The following is a 21,858-nucleotide window of genomic DNA, read 5'->3' on the forward strand; positions in this document are numbered from 1 at the left end:
TTTTATTTAATGTGAGGCTGTTAAGATGTTTTAAAAAAGTAAGAAACTCTCAATTGTGAGTGAAAAGTAGCTTTACTGCAAATCATATTAATCCTTATTAATTCATCTCTCTTCTTAGGTTTGAAGGAGAAGATAGTGAGGAGCTTTGAAGTCTCCCCAGATGGGTCCTTCTTGCTTATAAATGGTGTTGCTGGATATTTACATTTGTTGTCAATGAAGGTGAACCATTATTGGTTGTTGCTTGTTCTTTAGGATAAGACTTTAGTGTTGGGAGAGTCTTAAACCATCACTCATGGTGTCCTTAAGTCAGCATCTCCAGTAGAGGAACATAGGGGAACTTGGGGAGAAGTTGTGGCATTTGGGGGAGAATTTTAGAGTATAAGGAAAAACAAAGTTGAATACGTGCCACAAAATAGAGAACTAGATTGTATTTGACACATTGTGATTCTCCTGTGAACCTCCTAACAATTTGATAAGTAGTATTTATCATTCTTTCAGACTAAAGAACTAATTGGTAGCATGAAAATTAATGGAAGGATTGCAGCATCCACATTCTCTTCAGACAGTAAGAAAGTATATGCCTCTTCAGGTAAGTTAATGACAAGCTTCCAAGAAGCTTCAGATGTGTTTAACTGTCAGATTTCACCAAAACTGTTCTTGATTTTAGACTTTTTTTTTGCTAGTAAGAAAGTCATTTTTATTTTAGGAATTTATTTTTTGTTGCCGTTTGCCTTCTCACTTTCCAGCTAGTAATAGTGAAGGGTTAACCACTTAATGTGCGCTGTTTGGGGAAAAGATAGGAAGAAAATGCATATTTAGACGATGATTCATTCTATGACTTTCTTACTTTCTTTTTGAAAGTTGCTTAGAATCATCACCCCTTTTCATTTAGCCCCTTTTGACTTGAGTAATATTTGGAATTTTCTTCATTATTGCCTGAAAACAGTTCCGATCTCATCCTGACATTTCTGTAGTACTGTTGACCCTCTTTATTACCCCTGATGGTTTCTAATCTTGTGCTTTTCTGCTGGCCTTTCAGGCTGTCCCATGTCATCTAACCCTTTTCCTAAAGGGGCCATCACAAGCTCAGCATAGCTTTGTTTCCTTATGGATTAATCATTGCTGCTTTTGCTGTAAGTCATCATCAACTCATGACCATTTAATGTACTTACTTTAGGTGATATTCTGCCCTTGATCTATTCCCTTCCCACTTCAGTCTGTTGCTAGCTAGCTAATCTTTAAATACCTTCCTGTATTGAACCATTACCTGCAGACAGACATAAAGGTTTTAAATTTTGACCCTACTAAATTTTTTTCAAATTACATATTTCATTTTCAGCTAACCTAAACCCTTATGCCAGCTTTGGACATTTTATTTGTTCATGAAGTAGTTGAAACAGTGAGATTCATTGAATTCTCATTGGAAAGATAGTAGTCTAGAAGGGTATTGAAGGGTGAACCTTAGAGCAGTATCCACAGAAAAGAAAGATGAAGGAGATGAGTGAGGGAGCACCTTTGAGGTGGGTAAAGGAACATTGTACAGGTGATGGGTGTGAGAAGGAGGGTGATCATCAATATGGAGTCCAAAGGAGAGAAAAGAATAAGGACTACTTCTGGCAATTAAATGGCCGTTTCATGAAAATACTTGTGTTCTCTTCAGATTTAATATCCTTTATCTTTCATACATTCTCCCTTCTCTATACTGTTTGTGCTTATCACTCACATTTAGCATTTCTTATTATTTAAATGACTTGGTGATAGATAACTTGTGCACACCTTCCTAATTAAATTGTAAGTTCCTTATGGCCTTGATCAGTTCATTCTTTCACTTCCTTCTCCGTTATCACGTTCATCGTTAGTTTGGTATCTAAATCACCTAGTCTTACGTATAAGGTGCTCTAATACCTATTGATAGATATTGGCAGACCTGTGCTGGTGGGTAGTTTGGTTTTTGCTTTTTCAAGTTTTGTCCAGCAGTTTTTCTGAGTGAAATGTAGACACGTCTTTAAAAGCTCAACTCAAGCCAAGAGTTTGTGATTTTCACTTCTAAACCTAAAAATACTGTTTATTAATGACAAATGAGGATGCAGTTTTTCTGTATCTGGGAATGTACTCAAGAAGTATTTTTAGGCCAGTTTTCCAGACCTTGGACATTTATATGTAGGTCTTTATTTGTAGTCCCTTGTACTACTAAAGAGGGACTAAGAATGGTCAGTTCAGTTGCCGTTCAAGTTTAAAGCAAAATTAACCAGACCCTTTCTTGACTCTTTCATTCAGGGGATGGGGAAGTTTATGTTTGGGATGTGAACTCTAGGAAGTGCCTTAACAGATTTGTTGATGAAGGCAGTTTATATGGATTAAGCATTGCCACATCTAGGAATGGACAGTATGTGGCTTGTGGGTAAGTAAAAAGAGATTTCTGGTAAGCTTTAATTACCTTTTTTGCCAATGAGAAGATACTGAAGAATTGAGTATCCTATTTGGTGCTTGAGTAGTTCTGTTTATAAACTGTTCAGTAATATGAAATTGATAAACTGAGGTCTGTTACATTTTATCATCTTAATAATGTTTGTTAATATTTGTGTTTAATAATATTAATGGCAGTGTTTTAGTTCTTTAGCAAAGAAAATACCAGACTACCTTAGTACACGATTGTATTTTTTTCTTATGTTTGAAATGCTCATTTGATTACATCGAATGTTCCTGTTTACTATTTTACCTTGTCATTGATGAGGAAGTAGAATAAGTTAAACTTAGGGTTTAAGTCTTACAGATACTTAAAGCATTTTCCCTTCATCTAGCGAGGTGATAAAACCAAAAACATGTTCCTTGGGAATACTGTTAGTATTTTAGAGACTTTGAAAGTATTTTCTAGAACATGTTACTGTGTCATTGTTGAGAAAAATGTTTATTGCACTGGGAAAAAGATGGCTTTATTCTAAAGATGCAGAGTGGGAGGAGGAGGTATTGGATACAAACTATTTTACCTACCAGATCACTAATCAGCACCTATAATTTTAGAACTTCCAGAAGTGAATCTTTATGACTTTCTTAGGTTAAGCACAGTTGATCCATGAAGAGATTTCAGTCAAATTCTTGCTTGGTTGGAGGGTCCAGTGGGTCTTGCTGTCCAAAAGCATAACTCACCACTCTTTCTTCACTCCCTCCTTCAAAGATTAAAGTTGGGGAAACTGCTTATAAATATACCTGCCACCTTTGGAAATTGGTCAGCTGCTTCCTTGGGGCCTGGGAACCAGGCAGTGGCAATTGGAGGCCAGGCTAACATCATGTGGATCTGCTGTGGGCAGTGGGACAGCGTGAGCCCAGCATTTGCAGAGTAGTGTGCACATGGCAGCAATTCATGATGAGCAGATGTGAGAATAAAGCTCTTTTAAAATGAAGACTGGTATTTAAACTAATTATAAGTAATTTAAGCAGAACTGCTTTTGCCTTTATATGGGACAAGAACAACTGCACAAAAATAACCTTCACTTAAATTTGTGAGGTTGATCTTTTTCTGATCCTTGCCTCTCTTTTTTTGTATCACTTTTTGTTAATCCACTTTGAAGGGCTCAAAGAGGAAAGAATCTGATGTTAGTAGTTTAAACTCATTTGATTTTAATTGCCTTTCAGTGTAATTGAATTCTGATGTGCTTGGTCAAAGACCATTATTAGGTTTTTATTCTTAAACCTGTAAAGAAAGACCTTAACTCTTAGAGGAATTTCTCATGTTATCAGGCAGGTGGGGAAGAGTTACTGTGAAGTCAGGGCAGAGGTAGGAGAAACTGAACCCACTTAGCTGGTTGGCTGGCTGCTCCTTCCCTTCCTCCCTCCTCCCTCTCTTTCCCCTTTCCATGTGCTGGTGTGAAACCCCTCTGTCCTAGCCTCTGCTGCTGGGAATTAACTCCTCCTTTGATCTCAGGATTTGTCAGCTGGTATCAGTTAACTCTTCTCAGTGTCCTGGCATAAAGTGGATGCTTTCTGTTTACAGGTTTTCTCTGATAGGGAAATAGGGAAGCTAAGAATATTGTAAATGGTGAAGTCTTTTAGTTTGTAGTGTCTTTTTTTATGGCTTTGGTTAATCTAAGGATTGCTACATAATTTTAGAAGATTTTCATTTCAATTCGTACAATGATAGTATTAGGACGTACTTGGGAAATCATTCTGGAGTAACCCTTCCTTATAGATGGCGGCTGATGTGCCAGAGTTCTGTAAGACACAGTTGAAATCATTGGTCAGGTAGGGTCTTGAACTCGGTCTTACTTTTCCAGGTGCAGTGCCCTTCTCACTTTATTGGGTGGAATCTAGTTAAGTTGTACCTTTGCTGCATCTTCTGTAAATGCAGTAGTGGGTTTTGTTTTGTGATTTCTTAGCTGATCTGGAGGTCAGTCAGTTAAAAAAAAAACGTTGGAATGCAGGTTATGTACAAAGCACTGCTGAAGAATGGGGAAGAGCTGAGACATGGCGTATTCTCTCCTTTGCACGTGACAGCTCTTTGAATACATAGACCTCAGAAGGTAGCTCACCACATTCAGGTGGCCCCATAAGGTGGCTTAGAGAATCCCCTTTGTTTTGTTGCTGTTTCTTTATTTTCTCTGCTTAGTTAAGAATGTCTTGCTGTGCAGCCATGGAACAGGTCACTAGCTTGGGCTCCTGCCTTTACTGGGGATGTGCAAGCTATAAACCCCTTTGAGGTCTTTCCATTTTGAGAACTGTTGGTCAAAGCCATAAAACCCATTTTTGTATTTACTAATCAAAGTTCTATCAGGTAGTTAGATATTTGTTGACTTTTGTCTTCATTAGCTTCTTAAAAATATACAAATTGTCTTTTTACTAGTTTCCATCTAGTTTCAGACTGTGCTCTGAATAATAATTACAATGAAAAGATTTATAGTGTTAATAGCAAATTCTTTCAGCTTTTACTATGTGCCAAGCAACTGTTGTTTTTCATATATATCTATATATATGTATGTGTGTATATGTTAAATATGTATATATGTACTTATATAAACATGTATATAGATATTTTTCATATATAGTCTAACCTAATCCTCATATCCTACTCCATGATATTGGTACCCTGATCCCCACTTGACAGGTGGGGAAGCTGAGGCACTGTGATTTAAGTATGTTGGTTAGGGTTACATGGTAGATGGCAGAGCCAAGATTACAACCCAAATAGTCTGGCTCCAAAGCCTGAGCTTTAACCATTCTATTGCTTTTTTAAACTTTTTTATTTTTGTTTTTTATTTTATTGAAGTATAATTGATGTACAATATTATGTAAGTTACAGGTGTACAGTATAGTTATTCACAATTTTTAAAAATTATGTTCCATTTATAGTTATTATAAAATATTGGCCATATTCCCCATGTTGTACAATGTATCTCTTAGCTTATTTTCTACATAATAGTTTGTATCTCTTAATCCCCTCCCCTGGTATTGCCCCTCCTCCTTTCCCTCTCCCCACTGGTAACCTCTAATTTCTTCTCTGTATCTGTGAGTTTGCTTCTTTTTTGTTATATTCATTAACTGCTTTTTAGATTGCACATATAAGTGATGTCATACAGTATTTGTCTTCCTCTCTCTGACTTATTTCCCTTAGCATATTGCCTTCAAAGTCCATCCATGTTGCTGCAAAATGGCAAAATTTCGTTCTTTTTTATGACTGAGTTCTGCTGCCTTTTTAAAGGTACATCTCTGTGTATTTGTGCTTTTAGATAAGTACATGGTACAATTAGGAGGAGTTTTGCAAATTAAGGAGTCTTACACGAAGTAAAGAATGTTTAGTCCAGTTTCTCTTGAGTATGAATCCTTTTGTGCCATCCTGTATAATCCGTTTGGAAAATCAGCTTCAAACATTCTGTGCTTTAGTTTTTATGTAGCTTTATCTTCATTCTTTTTAAATCTCTAAATATACCTTGGATTGCTATTTGTTGCTAGTTAAATCTGGGTTTTATACCCTTAACATAAACTTTGCTTCAGGATTTTTGTGATTTCAGTAACCTATGTGGATTTGGAGAACATGGAAACTGGTCTTCTGTAACTTAGAAAGCTAACACACAACAAGTTTCTCTTTCATCTTTGTATGCAGGGTGTTTTCATTGTTAGTTTATTCTGATGATGATGTTCTCTCTCCACTTGTTTGTATTTGTTTTTTATTTTTTTCCTTTTTAAAAACAAATTTTATTGAAGTGTAGCTGATTTACAAGGTTAATTTCAGATATACAGGAAAGTGATTCATTTATGTATATATATATGTATACATATATATTTTTTCTTTTCAGGTTCTTTTCCATTATATGTTATTACAAGAAATTGAATATTACGTCTCTGTTTTTAATTTCTGGGTGGTCTCTTAGTCTAACCCTGCATGCCCATCACAGTAACTACCAGCTACATGTGCTATTTGAATTTAATTAAAAAAAAAAAAAAAAACACCTGTTTCTTGGTGACACTAGTCACACTTTAAGTGTTCAGTAGCCAGATGTGTCTAGTGACTGTCATATGGGGCAGCACAGATTTGGAGCATTTCCATAACCGCAGAGAGGTGTACTGTGTAGTACTAGTCTAATCCAATTATTTTATTGATAGGGAAACTGAGGTGTAAGAGTTAAGTAATGTAAGTGTTGTTTATTGGTTGTTACTCATCAAACCGGTTATTAGCAGAGTTGGATTTTGACCTCATATTGTGTGGTTTACAGTTCTGTATTCTTTCCACCCTGCCACCCCCCAAATATTTTGTTTTTATTTTAAAAGAATACTGAATAATTCAAGGTTAAAGAAAAGTATGAAATTCATTATGATTTGGGGCGTGGAATTGATAGTCCCTTAATTTTAGTGCTCTCATTGAACATATAAAGTGGGTTTCATTTTGCTTCATCTAGAGATTCTGCAGGACATACATGCTTTTAAAAAAATTATCTTTAGTTTTTATAAAATTATTTTCAATTTACAGTTACTACAGAATGTTGGCTGTATTCCCTGTATTGTGTAATACATCCTTCAGCTTATCCTACACCCAATAGTTTGTACCTCCCATTCCCCACACTTTTAATTGTCCCCCCGCACTGCCTCACCCCTCTACTGGTAACCACTATTTTGTTCTCTAGATCTGTGAGTCTGCTTCTTTTTTGTTATATTCACTAGTTTGTGGTATTGTTTAAATTCCACTCATAGGTGATGTTGTACAGTATCTTTCTCTGTCTGACTTATTTTACTTAGCATAATGCCCTCCAAATCCATCCATGTTGCTGCAAATGGCAGAATTTCTTTTTATGGCTGAATAGTATTCTATTGTATATATACACCGTGTTTTCTTTATCTATTCATCTGTTGATGGACACTTAGGTTAGTTTAGTGTCTTGGCGATTGTAAATAATTGTAAATTGTGGTGTGTGTGTTTTTTCAAATTAATGTTTTTGGGTTTTTTTGGATATATAACCAGGAGTGAAATTGCTGGGTCATATGGTTAGCTCTGTTTTTAGTGTTTTTAAGACACTTCTGTACTGTTTTCCACAGTGGCTGCACATGGCTGTATACGTTCCCACCAGCAGTGTACAAGATTTCTCTTTGATCCATATCCTTGCCAACATTTGTTATTTTTAGACTTTTTGATAGTAGCCATTCTGACAGGTGTGAGGTGATATCTCATTGTGCATTTCCCTGATGATTAGTGATTTTGAGTCTTTTTATGTACCTGTTGGCCATCTGCATTTCTACTTTGGGAAAATGTCTATTCAGTTCTTCACATTTTTTAATTGGGTTGTTTGTTTTTTTGATGCTCAATTGTATGAGCTCTTTATATATGTTGGATATTAACCCCTTACAGCCATATTATTTGCAAATATTTTCTTCCATTTAGTAGGTTGTCTTTTTATTCTGTTGATGGTTGCCTTTGGTGTGCAAAAGCTTTTAAATTTATTAGGTTCCCATTTGTTTATTTGCTTTTATTTCCTCTACTTTAGGAGATTGATCCAAAAAAATAGTGCTTTGATTTGTGGTAAAGAGTGTTCTTCCTGTTTTCCTCTAGGAGTTTTATAGTGCCCAGTCTTACATTTAAATCGTTAATCTATTTTGAGTTTATTTTGTATATGGTGTTAGAAAATGTTCTAATTTTATTCTTTTACATAAAGCTGTGCAGTTTTCCCAGCACCGCTTATTGAAGAGACTGTCTTATCTCCATTGTATATTCTTTCCTCCTTTGTTATAGATTAATTGACCATAAGTTCTTGGGTTTATTTCTAGGCTTTCTATCCCGTTCCATTGATTTATGTGTCTGTTTTTGTGCCAGTACCATACTGTTTTGATAACTGCAGCTTTGTAGTATAGTCTGAAGTCAGGGAGTATAATTCCTCCAGCTCTGTTCTTCCTCAAGATTGTTTTGGCTGTTTGGGATCTTTTGTGTTTCGTTACAAAATTTTAATTTGTTCTAGTTCTGTGAAAAATGCCATTGGTATTTTGGTAGGGATTGCATTAAATCTGTAGATCGCTTTGGGTAGTATGGTCATTTTAACAATATTGATTCTTCTAATCCAAGAACATAGTATATCTTTCCATCTGTGCCATCTTCAGTTTCTTTCAACAGTGTCTTATAGTTTTCAGAATACAGGTCTTTTTACCTTCTTAAGTAGGTTTATTCCTAGGTATTTTATTCTTTTTGATGGAATGGTAAATGGGATTGTTTCCTTAATTTCCTGAATTTCTCTTTCTGATATTTTGTTGTTTGTGTATAGAAATGGAACAGATTTCTGTATATTTATTTTGTAAGCTGCAGCTTTACCAAATTCATTGATGAGCTCTAGTAATTTTCTGGTGGTGCCTAGGAATTTCTATGTATAGTATCATGTTATCTGCAAACAGTGATAGTTTTATTTCCTCTTTTCCAATTTGGATTCCTTTTCCTTCTTCTCCTTGTCTGATTGCTGTGGCTAGGGCTTCCAAAACTGTGTTGAATAGAAGTGGCAAGAGTGGATATCCTTGTCTTGTTTCTCATCTTGGAGGGAATGCTTTCAGCTTTTCACCATTGAGTATCATGTTAGCTGTGGGTTTGTCATATAATGGCCCTTATTATGTAGAGATATGTCCCTCTGTGCCCACTTTCTGGAGAGTTCTTATCATAAGTAGATGGTGAATTTTATCAAAAGCCTTTTCTGCATCTGTTGAGGTGGTTTTTATTCTTCAGTTTGTTAGTGTGGTGTATCACTTTGATTGATTTGTGATATTGAAAAATCCTTGCATCCCTGGAATAAATCCTACTTGATCATGGTGTATGTGCTCCTTTTGATGTGTTGTTAGAGTCATTTTGCTAATATATTGTTGAGGATTTTTTCATCTGTGTTCATCAATGATACTGGCCTATAATTTTCTTTCTTTGTGTGATATCTTTGTTTGGTTTTGGTATCAGAATAATGGTGGCCTTATAGAATGAGTTTGGAAGTGTTCCTTCCTCTGCCATTTTTTTTTGAGATAGTTTGAGAAAAATAAGTGTTAATTCCTCTCTAATTGTTTGGTAGAATTCACGTGTGATGCCATCTGGTCCTGGACTTCTGTTTCTTGGCAGTTTTTAAATTACTGATTCAGTTTCAGTACTGATAATTGTTCTGTTCATCTTTTCTGTTTCTTCCTGGTTCAGTCTTGGGAGATTGTACTTTCTAAGAGTTTGTTCATTTCTTCTAGATTGTCCATTTTATTGGCATATAGTTGCTCAAGTAGTCTCTTAAGATCCTTTGTATTTCTGTGGTATAGATTGTAACTTTTTTCATTTCTGATTTTCTTGATGCGTCTGGCTAAAGGTTTATTTTTTTTGTTTATCTTTTCAAAGAACAAGCTTTTAGATCATTGATCTTTTCTATTGGGTTTTTTTTTTTTTTTTAGTCTGTTGTTTATTTCTGCTCTGATCTTTATGATTCCTTCCCTTCTACTGACTTTGGGTTTTGTTTGTTATTTTATTTCTAGTTCCTTTAGGTGTGAGGTTAGGTTGTTTATTTGTCACTTTCCTTTTTTCCTGAGGTAAGCTTGTATCACTATAAAATTCCGTTGTTTTTACTCTGTCCCGTAAGTTTTGCATTGTTGTGTTTTCATTTTCATTTGTCTGTTGGTTCTTTCTAATTTTTTCTTTGATTTCTTCAGTGATTCATGGGTTGTTTTGTAGCATATTGTTTAGCCTCAATGTGTTTGTTTTTTGAAGTTTTTTTCTCATAGATTTCAAGTCTCATAATGTTGTGGTTGGAAAAGATGCTTGATATGATTTCAGTTGTCTTAAATTTATTGAGGCTTGTTTTGTGGCCTAGCGTACGGTCCATCCTAGAGAATGTTCCATGTGCACTTGAAAACAATGTATATTCCACTGCTTTATGATGGAATGTTATTTATAAATCAGTTAAGTCCATCTGGTCTAATGTGTAATTTAAGGCCTGTTTTCTTATTGATTTTCTGTCTGGATGAGCCGTCCATTGATGTAAGAGGGGTGTTAAAGTCCTTCTACTATTATTGTGTTACTGTCAACTTCTCCTTTTATGTTTGTTAATATTTGCCTTATATATTGTGCTCCTGTTTTTGGTGCATATATATTTATGATGGTTATACCTTCTTGGATTGATCCCTTGATCATTGTATAGTGTCCTTCTTTGTCTCTTATAACAGTCTTCATTTCCAAGTCTGTTTTAAGGCTGATACAAGTCTGTCTGATACCAGTATTGTTACTCTGGCTTTCTTTTGATTTCTGTTTGCGTGGAATACCTTTTTCCATCCTCTCACTTTCACGCTGTATGTGTCTCAGATCAGAAGTGAGTCCATTGTAGGCAGCGTATATGGGCCTTGCTTTTGTATGCGTTCAGCCACTCTGTCTTTTGGTTGGAGCGTTTAATCCATTTACATTTAAGGTAATTATTGATATGTATGTTCTTACTGCCATTTTATTAGTTGTTTTGGATTTATCTTTTAGGTTTTTTTCCCACTTATTCTTTTTGTTCTCTTGTGATTTAGTGACTGTTATGTTTGAATTCCTTTTTCTCTTTTTGTGTGTTTCTCTGTTATAGATTTTTGGTTTGTGGTTACCATGAGATTTTAGTATAGCCGTATATTTGTGTGTGTGAGTGTGTGTGTGTGTGTGTGTGTGTGTGTGTGTGTGTGTGTGTGATTGCTTTAAGTTGCTGATCTCTTAATTTCAAATGCATTTTAAAAACCCTCCGTTTGTACTCTCCTACCTCACGATTACTCTTTTTGGTATCATATTTTACATTTAATTGTTTTGTGTATCCATTAACTGCTTATTGTGATGATTTTACTACTTTTGTCTTTTAACCTTCTTACTAGTTTGTGTGTGGATAATTTCCTACCTTTACGGAATGTTTGCCTTTGCTAGTGAGCTTTTCCATTTGTAGTTTTCTTGTTTCTAGTGGTGGCCTTTTCTTTTTTGTCTAGAGAAATTCCTTTAGGATTTGTTGTAAAGCTGGTTTGGTGGTGCTGATTTTTTTCGCTTTTGCTTGTCTGTAAAGCTTTTGCTTTCTCCATCAAATCTGAACAAGAGCCTTGCTGGGTAGAATATTCTTGGCTGTATGTTTTTCCCTTTCATCACTTCAAATATATCATGCCACCCCCTTCTGGCCTGAAGAATTTCTGCTGAAAAATCAGCTGATAGCCTTATGGGAATCCTTGTATGTTATTTCTTCTTTTCCCTTGTTGCTTTTAATATTCTCTTTATTTTTTATCATTTTAATTACAATGTTCCTAGTTGTGTTCCTCTTAGGTAGGGTTAATTATGTATAGGACTCTGCTTCCTGGGCCTGGGTGACTGTTTCTTTTCCCAGGTTAGGTAAGTTTTCAGCCTTCTAGTTCACTGATCCATTCTTCTGCCTCATTTAGTCTACTGTTTATTCCTTCTTGTGTATTTTTCATTTCAGTTAGTTTTCTTCAACTCTGTTTGGTTCTTTATATTTTAAGCTCCTTGTTAAAAACTTCTAACATCTCACTCTGTGCAAGTCTTCCCAAGTTCTTGGATCATCTTACGATGATCATTACTCTAAACTCTTTCTTGGGTAGATTGACTGTCTCTGCGTCATTTAGTTCTTCTGTGATTTTACTTTGTTGCTTTATCTGGAACATATTCTTCTACCTCCTCATTTTGTCTGAATTTCTATTTGTATTTTTATGTATGTGGTAGGTTGGTTATGTTTCTCGACCTTGGGAGAAGTGAGCCTCTGTAGGAGTTGTCCTGTGCATCTCAGTTCTCAGCAGTGCTCTCCCCTCTCATCACCCAAGGGCCAGAGGGAGCTGGGCCCAGGGTAGGGTCTAGCCTGTGTTTATGGACTCATTCCACAGGCTGCAGGATCATAGTTTTCTTGCTCCTGGTGTCTGCCCCATGGTAGGTGAGGGTGTCCTAGAGGCTTGTGCAGGCTTCTTGGTGGAAGGGTCTGGTGCCTGCCCACTGGTGTATAGAGCTGGGTTTTGGCCCTCTGGTGGGCAGGGCCATGTCTATAGACAGGGCTCAGAACTCTCACTCCTGTGGGAGAACCTCTGCAGTATAGTTACTCTCTAGTTTGTGGATCATGCAACTTGGAGCAGGGGACTATGCGATTTGATTATATCACGAGTGTTTCCCTGCTGCCTTCTCATGGTATTTTCTTTGTGTCTTTAGTTATGGAAGGACTTTTTTGGTAGCTTCCAATCTTTTTAATCAGTAGTTGTTCTGCAGATAATGATTTTGGTGTGTTTGAGAGAGGAGGTAAGCTCTAGCTCCTTCTAATCTGCCATCTTGGCTTCCGGCCAGTTACGGGGTTCTTAATGTATATGAAATGTATGTGAGAAAATGTATACATAGTTATTTTGAAGACTTAAAGCAGTAAATAATTTAGCATACTGTTTGTGTGTTGGCTATAATTTCAAGCTGTGGAATCTTGTGTGTGCACTGAATTTGTCTTGTTTTTATGCATTGTTCCTTGTTCATTGTAGGCAGTAAGTATTAAGTGAGTAAGTGAGAATGTTTGACTGGTAAGAGTGAGAGGACACTTAGTGGAATACATGTGTGTTACCCTTGTGAATTTGAGGCTTAATTTCTCACATCTTTCTGGTTTATACTGCATTTGCTAATTAAGTTTGAATTAAATATTTTGAATTACAAGGACCTTATTCCTGTTCCTTATAAATGATGCTTATAACATTAGGTGATCTGAACATTGAGGTCTAAGATGTTTACTGAAAGTTCTTGTCTGTGAATGTTTCTGTTAATTACAAGGTCAGTAAGATTTACTTTTTACAAGTATTGGGTGTAATTCATTGCTGGTAAATATTTCAGTAAACTTGGAGTGGACGATCATTTGCATAACTCTTGGCTTGTAGATATTCCTGATATAGCAAGAAACTTAGATATGTGCTGTTACAGCTGTTGTTCAGCACTGTTTTGAAAGTTCTGATAAATATAATACATAAAAAAAAGAAAGGAGGAGGTCTAAGTAGCTGAAGGGCAGCTCTCATTGACATATTAGAATGTTAGGTTGGCCATAAATGCCATGAAAGTGTCAGTCTTGTTGATCTTTGCAACCCAAGCACTTAAATAGTGCCTAGCATAGAGTTGAAATTCAATAAATAATTTATTGACGGAATGAATAATAAAGATTCTGTGCCTTCTTGGATTTTCTAGCTACTCTAGTAATTGAAAAGCTGCCGGAGTTAAGAAGAGCTGAGCAAGACTGAGGTTGAACTGATAGAATGTGTCTGGCTTTTGCCTTGGGATGAACTCTAACCCATGGTCCCTGTGTAACAGGTTATACTTCCTGTAAATACCAGTTTGTGGGATTAAATCTGTGTTCACTTAGGTTGTGAAAGCCCTTTTGCTTGCTTTTAATCTGTTACATGCCTGTTTCTCTTTGCAGTTCCAATTGCGGAGTGGTAAACATATACAGTCAAGATTCTTGTCTCCAAGAAACAAACCCAAAGCCGATAAAAGCTATAATGAACTTGGTTACAGGTGTTACGTCTCTGACCTTCAATCCTACTACAGAAATCTTGGCAATTGCTTCAGAAAAAATGAAAGAAGCAGTCAGATTGGTAATATTTTTTTACCCTTTCCTTTTAGCATTTTAAATTTTAAGTTGGAATTTTAAAATTTTAAGTTGAAAACACAGAAAGATAATAGAAAAGTGTTGGATTATTTTAAAAAGAGTAGCCTCTTTTGGTATAGAAATTGTTAGTATTGCAGCTTTTGGGTGTGATTGTAGAAATGATGCGCAGTGGCCACCATCTTTGTATTAATATCTGTTCTTTTTGGAAGGCTGTGTCTATTCCCAGCATTCCTTAAGTGGTGATCTTCATTTTCAGAGCTTTCAGCACATGTATGAAGGAATGTATTTAAAGCAAACACTTTATTCCTCTATAATTTTCTTTCATCTGCCTTTTTAAGGCCTTTTGTCAAAATGGAGTGGAGGCAGTTCTTAAATTTTGAAAATAAATTGTGTAAAAAGATTGCAATTTAAATAGCTGGATAGTACTTAGAAACGTAGCTCTGTGCCAGGGGTCCCCAGGATCTCCCCGAGCTTTGGTGAATACAACAATAAATAGGAAGACTGGAGGATGCAGTATATGGTCATACTCATGGCTCAGAATTATTGCAGGGAAAGGATACAAAGCAAAATCATCCAAAGGAAAAGGTGACTGGAGTGAAGCCTGGAAGAAGCCAGGCACAGGCTTCCAAGAGTCCTCTCCCTAGTGCAGTCACACGTATTTCATCAGCTTTAATAGTGTATAGTTTACAAAGATTTATAAAGAATTCTACAGTATATAATGGAATATCACTCAGCCATAAAAAAGAATGAAATAATGTCACTTGCAGCAACATGGATGGTCCCAGAGATTATCATACTCAGTGAAGTACGATAGAGAAAGACAAATATCTTACTTATATGTAGAAACTAAAAAAAATGATACAAGTGAACTTATTTACAAAACAGAAATCAACTCACGGTCATAGAAAACAAACTATGGTTACCAAAAGGGAAATGGTGGGGAGGGATAAATTGGAAATTTGAGATTAACAGATACACACTACTATATATAAAATAGACAACCAATAAGGACCTACTGTACAGCACAGGGAACTATATTCAACTTATAATAACCTATAATGGAAAAGAATCAGAAAAAAATAACATAATATTATCACTCGGCTATACCCCAGAAACATTATAAATCAACTATACTTGAATTTAAAAAAAATTCCCCCAAAATTCTTGAGTGAAATAATAGTCCTCAGAGGATCAGCTCACCCCAAGTTGTCAACAGCTGGTAAAGCGCAGTGAACTGTGATGCTTGATTCCATATTCTAGCATTTTAATGGTTTTCCAGCTAAGTTCCTTAGAGCCTTAGAATGTGTATAGGACTTCAGATGGCAAGTGGGACAAGTAAGAGGCTCAGCTCCTACCTGTATCATATAGAGCAACTTCACTGTTACTTGTGGTATATATTGGCATTCTGCAGAAGATTTTCTTTGAGGGAAGAACAGGTTCTGCTAGAAAAGGAGTTTGAAAAATACAGCATTGTGTTTTATTGCCTCTCATTGAATGAATCATTTGATAAATGAGAGGTTTCTAATTCAAGTCAGCTTCAAAATCCTCTCTCCTCCAATGGGAGTGGTGGACTAGTACATATTAACCTTTTATCATTTTAATGTTAGTAAATTGTGTTAGAAAACCATAGGGTCTCTCTCCGTTGACATAATGTATTCTGCAAGATGCCTGGTAGTTAGTTCTGCCTAGTTTGCTTCAGTGATCACAGCAGCATTTATGGTTTTTTATTTTGGCAAAATCACACAAGGAATTCATTAGTAACAGCCAAATCCCATTTTTTAAATGGTAGTCAACCATAATATCTAATGGAAAGAAGCCAAGCATAGCAGCTTCAGAATGCCTCCGTGAAGCAGTGTTAGTATCCTAAATGCAGTCTTTTATAGTGATCCAAACAGTTCTGTTATCCCAGCACAGAGCATTGAATAGAAATCTAAGCCATTGCTTGTGGAAGAGACCCAGAAGTTAAATTGTTGTTCCATTTACAACCTTGGATGTTGTAGAAAGTTGTGGAACTTCTTATTCATTAAATTAAGGATGAGAGAATTTTATTTGTTGAATTTTGATATCTGGTCCCTTAAATGTAATGACAGAAATTATGCTGGAGATAAAGGTAACTTTCTTAGTTAAAGAAGTTGGGTTTTTATGGTTTTTTTTCTTATTAGTTCAATTATAGCTTTTAATACAGGGGTCATAAAGAGAGGTTGGAGCACAGCTGAGTTCTGTCCAGGTGAGGGTCATTGGTCTAAGGGAGGACGTACTACCACAGTGAGAGGTTACACCGGGGAACTTGGCAGGTGCATCCAGTTGAGTCTTTTAGGAGGACATTGTAAACATGTGTTTTTGCCCCTGGTATCGAAGTCAGTAGGGGAGATTAAATTTAAAAATAAATTGTCGATAAGTTGGTGTTTATCCTCCATCAGAAAGGACACACCAGCTTGTTGTGTGAAGCCATGGCCATTCTGTATGGTTGTGTAGGTGTGTGGTGCACAAGGGCACCACATCTAAAGGGATACCATTTACATCATAAACTTTTGTGTTTGTATATATTGCAGTATTTATGGTAATTTGGGTAACAGAATTGTTCTGTTTATTTAGCTAGAAAAATACACAGCTACCTTTTGATAAAAGTGGGCTTTAAAAAATTGCTGTGTGTCTTGTGCCCCGGTTGTCAACTTCTTAGTTTTAATGGGTCAAGACCACTTCTCATTGGCACTAATACCTTTGCATTGATGCCATGCCATGCAAGCAGGGCCTGCTTCCTGGAGAAGTTGAGAATAATTGAAAATGGCTTAGAGATTTACTGTAAACTTTCCTTTCTTGACAAAATGGTCAATATGTATATATCAGGGGGAGTAGGGCCTAGTCACTGACTGAAACCTGTATAAAAGACAGATGTATCTAACTGCGGGTTTTGCCAGGTTCTTGTCTATGAAAATCACTTTGAGTGGTTTAAAGTCTCATCTAAAAATGTGAAGGATGGTAGACTACCAAGATAAATAGCAGGATGATAATTCTATATGTATTTGAGTGTGAGGTGCTGTATTTCTTGTGTGAGAATATGTGAAAATGAGCATTGTTAAAGTCCTAGTCTGCTTAAGGCAACTGCTTCTGTGCGTGGCTTTCATTCATCCACAAACCAGGTGAGGACTTGTCTTGCCTATCTTGGATTTAGGCACGTTTTCCTCGGAAGTAGACTTTCCTGGAGAGAGAGACCTGCCTCTTTCTCAGTCAGAACACAGTTTCACTGTGAACCAGGTTTTCATGATTTAGCCTTCCTTGAAGCGAGATTGCAAAAGGCGAAGAATATACCACATGGTTGAAAAAATTGAAAAGTGAAAAAAGGCAGTTATATGATACTGGAAGATTTGGTGTGACGCTGTCTTGGCTTCAGACTCTTCATAATGTTTAGAGTATCTTCGTTGTGATCAGATTCTAGTATTCTTTACCGTGTTACTAAGTTAGAGCATTAATGGGTACTGGTATTGATGGGTACTTTCCACTTTATTCATTCATTTATTCATTTGACTCTCCCAGGCACCATGCTAGGTACTGCATTAAAAGCATCAAGAAAACACTTTTATTCTCTTCCCTCCCTTCCTTCACAGTTAATAGCACACCGAAAATCAAATTTTAATTTTGGATCACTGTACTTCATGTGTGCTACAGTCAAAACGAACTTTCTGTTCTGGCAAAAAGAATGAAGACTAAATGTTAAGAAAGATGAGTTCCCAGTTGTTGCCATTTAAAGCTTTTAATTATTTCCTGCAGGTCCACCTTCCTTCCTGTACAGTATTTTCAAACTTCCCAGTTAAAAAGAAGAATATTTCTCTTGTTCATACCATGGATTTTTCTCCCAGAAGTGGATATTTTGCCTTGGGGAATGAAAAGGGCAAAGCCCTGATGTATAGGTAGGTAATATTTATGCTTAAAAGTCAGAAATACCTCTCAGCCTCTTTTGAAAATGTGAAGATACAGTTGCTACATTCCCAATTCTGCAGTTATGTATAATTTATTAAATCTGTAATTTATTAATTGTAATTATTAATTTATAAATTGTAGAGTGTTTATTCTGACTGTCATCTTCATATCTAACAAAATTGCATGTTTCTGCTGCAAAATGTCACTAGCAGTAAGTTTACCTGGGAATTTTTTTGTGTGGGAGGGTGTTAAGCTGTATTTTGAAAATGTCAAATTGAGGAAACATTGCTGCTTTAATAATACTGCTCCTTTCTTGGTGCCTTATGTTTAGATTAACCTCTGTTGATTCAACAGTGCTCTGTTTATTCCACTGGATTTAAGTGATTTTTAAAAGGTATTTCTTTTCCTACAGCTGTGAGCTGTAAATAAGGATGTTAACTACAAAGACATCCAAAAGTTATGCTCTGTCCAGCATCTTTTCTGCGCTCAACATACTTGGCTGTAAAGCAGGAACAAATAAAATCTAATGACAAGGTGGCTCTTCGGGGAGAACTTGTGACTTAAATCACAGCCCCCTTTCCTTGCTCCCAGTGTTGGCAGTGAATGTTACATAGAACCTGTGCTTATGTTTGTATGCTTCAGGGAAGGTCTGCTTTAAAAGAAACTGAAAACTGGGGTGAAGAAGAGGAGGAATATAAATTGGTTTTGAGGAGATAGTTGTGAAAAGAGAACATAGCAAACAACAACATGGTTTATAGTTTTACTTTGAAAGGAAAATGGGTGAAACCAGGAAAACTGGTAATTCGATCCTTTTCATTTCAGGTCATTTTTGGAGTGATTTTTTTCAGTTTAGATTTTATAAAAGGATGCAGATTCTTACTACACTTAGAAATTCTTTTCCATAGCTTTGATTTATTATAACAACAGAATTTTTTTCTTTTCCTGTAAGCCCCAAAGGCCATTAGAGTTTCCACCAGAGCATTGATCTCTAGTGAGACTGTCTAGCAAGTGGGTTGGACTGACATTACTGTTGGATGTGGTTGATCAGAGCCTGACTTAATGCTTTGGAACAAGCTGAAGACTTTTATCTAAAATCTGACTTATTAGCATTAGAATCCTTCAGAATGTCAGCTTGAAGAGTCTTATGAGAATGATTGTGATTACATTTCTATACCTACAGTCTTCCTAAGTGCCATTCTGTGATCTGATTGACGATACTCTGGGTAATCACAAAGTTTTGATGATTTGTCTTTTACTTTTTCAGGTTGCATCATTACTCAGACTTTTAAAGAGATTATTTGAAGTAAGAAAAATTTTTTTTTTAAATCGATTCTACAAAGTTGAATGGTTACACCCATCACTATCAACTGGCAGAGTGACCACACTGACTGATCTTTGTTTCTTTGCCTCTGGGTTGCTGCATCGTCAGTTAAGGGAGTGGGTTGGAAGTAGATCAGGAAGAGCCTATCTGGACTTGAACCTCCCTTGGGAATTTCTTATCGCAAATCATAACAATCTGGCTCTGTTCTTATGCTAATACTGTGTCCATAATGGTCATCAGAATTTTAATTACTGAATATTTAAGCCATAAAGGAGATTAGACTTAACTGAGAGAGTTAAGTATTTTTAGACATAATCATAGCTTCCATGAGCTCAAACCCTTTTATTTTGTATGTTTCTTGAGAGTTTATGAGTGACTTGCTTTGTAGCTCGTTAATGGTGGCTTGTCACAGAGCCAGTTAAATGTCTGGTCGTTAGTTTTGCTGCCATATATATATATGCATATACACACACACACACACACACACACACACACACACACACACACACACACACACCATATATATGTCTTTTTCTCCCAGTTTTATTGAGATATAATTGGCATACAGCACTATAAAGTGTACAGCATAATGACTTGACTTACATATATCATGAAATGATTGTCACAGTAAGTTTAGTGAACATCCCTCATCTCATGTAGATACAAAATTAAATCGAAAAAACCTTTTTTTCTTATGATGAGAACTCTTAGGACTCACTCTTGTAACAGCTTTCACATATAACATGCAACAGTGTTAGTTGTATGTATCATGTTGTGCATCACATCCCTTGTACTTATTTATCTTGTAACTTGAAGTTGTACCTTTTGACAGCCTTCAGCCAATTGCTGCCCAATATTTAAAACAGTAGGATGTGCTTCTCTTCCCACGGCTTGATTTTTTACCTGAGATGTGGTGGTGGTTCTGAGATTGAGCTTTGCAATTGGCCTGTTCATCACAGTTGGCTAATTTGGTCTTCTCTGAGATTCATAAATGTTGAGGAGAGACTCTGGGAGTGTATATAGATTTAATTAGGGAAAAACATCTTCGAAGGTAGCAGAATTTTGAGCAAAACATTAGCCAGGAGGGGAAAGCAGTCTAGCTGTCCAGCCTCCGAAAATGACACTGCCAGTACATGTTGTTTGTCAATGACCAGTGGCTGTAAATCAAGTATATAATTTCTTCTGTTCTTTCCTTAGATCGACTTGAGCCGCAAGAGAAGCTGGTCCTGATAAATCTTCTCAGAAACTTCCCTGAATGCGTGATAATATATGGATAATGATGTATTGAGCCAGCTATGCATATTTAAGTTAAGAGAAATGTTTTAATAAACCCGTAGCAACTTTTGTTTGAAACTAAGTGTATGTGGTTCTTCCCTCTCCACCTACACACATGCTAATTTGGGTGTATTTCTTTTAAGACTAAACATGAGAGATTGGAAGCACCTGTCCTAGCCAAAAACAATACAGGCAGATAGTCTTAAATTTCACAGTTAACCTTGATTACTATTTCCCCCTTTCCCAGTATAGATCTCTCCGTGTTGCTGTGTATCAGCTAACAGATGATGAGTTATGGAGGTCAGGCGACATTTATGAGAGTGATGAGAGCCAATGGAATGGATTTTGAACTTCTAGGTTCCCCTAGAAAGATAGTTGTGGAAACGAAAAGACTCCTGGGCTTAGTACTCTGAATGGTTGTCATCGTTGATTTGTGGGAAGGGGGGCATATGAACATGTGGTGCACTTGCCCTGCTAATTATTAGCCACTCCCCTTCCTGGAAATATTTATCACACCATCTTAAAAGTTTCGTCTGATTTAGGTTCCAAGTTTGAAATTGGTTCTGTAATTCTTTAATCATGGTATAATCTTGCTTTAGATTAGTCCCTACATGTCTTAGGAAAAACTGATTCTACGTTATGTGTTTTACCCCACCTCCTTACTAAAACATGGAAAAGAAAAGTCACGTTAGAAAAGGAAGTTTTTTCAGTGAACAAAATAGTTCTGGCTCTGCCCACAGAGGTAATAGACCCCACTTACTTGTACAAACAGGTCAGTGCAGGGAATCTTCAGTGTCTTCAAGGCCCTTCCAAGTCTACACACGATGACTTGAGCAGCCCCGTAGGTGTGGATTGTGGAAATACAACCTAGTGTCTTTCTAAAAGAACATTTTCTATTAAGACGGGCTATTGCTGTATGTTATGGAGACCCTTCCTATGTGCTTGCCTTTTTCTGCAGCAGCTTCCATAGTAAATAATAATAATGCTAAAAATTTCAGAGTCTTGAACCCAGTTGGTTTGTTAGTAGTATTTCTCTCTGGAGTTGCTAGAGGGCAGCAATGAATTATGTAAGTAATTGAAGGCGATGCTTTTGTAGTTTTTTATCATCACATTGTCTTTAGCTTCAGCGAAATGACTGAGAAGTGGACACCAAGCTGTATATGTGCTTATTTTGCATATGGTTTTCAGAGTGTGAAAGATTTATAGAATTTATCGTTCTAGAAAAAAATGATGGAAGCAAGAGTTTAAATTTTAACTGTACTTTGTTAACATTTCTGGATCATA

The 21,858-nt window shown here is 36.3% G+C and overlaps 1 protein-coding gene across 3 annotated transcripts in view; it reads left to right on the plus strand.

The window, feature by feature from the left end:
• UTP18 (UTP18 small subunit processome component) overlaps nt 1-20,652 on the plus strand; it is a 37,648-nt gene extending 16,996 nt beyond the window's left edge. For all 3 annotated transcript variants that reach the window (XM_031469601.2, XM_064496102.1, XM_064496103.1), the window contains exons 9-15: nt 119-219; nt 499-589; nt 2,278-2,401; nt 13,872-14,046; nt 17,829-17,968; nt 19,243-19,281; nt 20,497-20,652. In XM_031469601.2, coding sequence (XP_031325461.2) covers nt 119-219; nt 499-589; nt 2,278-2,401; nt 13,872-14,046; nt 17,829-17,968; nt 19,243-19,267 — 656 coding nt within the window. In that variant the 3' untranslated portion in view covers nt 19,268-19,281; nt 20,497-20,652. The remainder of the gene's footprint in view (nt 1-118; nt 220-498; nt 590-2,277; nt 2,402-13,871; nt 14,047-17,828; nt 17,969-19,242; nt 19,282-20,496) is intronic.
• Nucleotides 20,653-21,858: the final 1,206 nt, after the last annotated feature.

Source organism: Camelus dromedarius, chromosome 16 (assembly GCF_036321535.1).
Source record: "Camelus dromedarius isolate mCamDro1 chromosome 16, mCamDro1.pat, whole genome shotgun sequence".
In the NCBI taxonomy this organism is placed as follows: Eukaryota; Metazoa; Chordata; class Mammalia; order Artiodactyla; family Camelidae; genus Camelus; species Camelus dromedarius.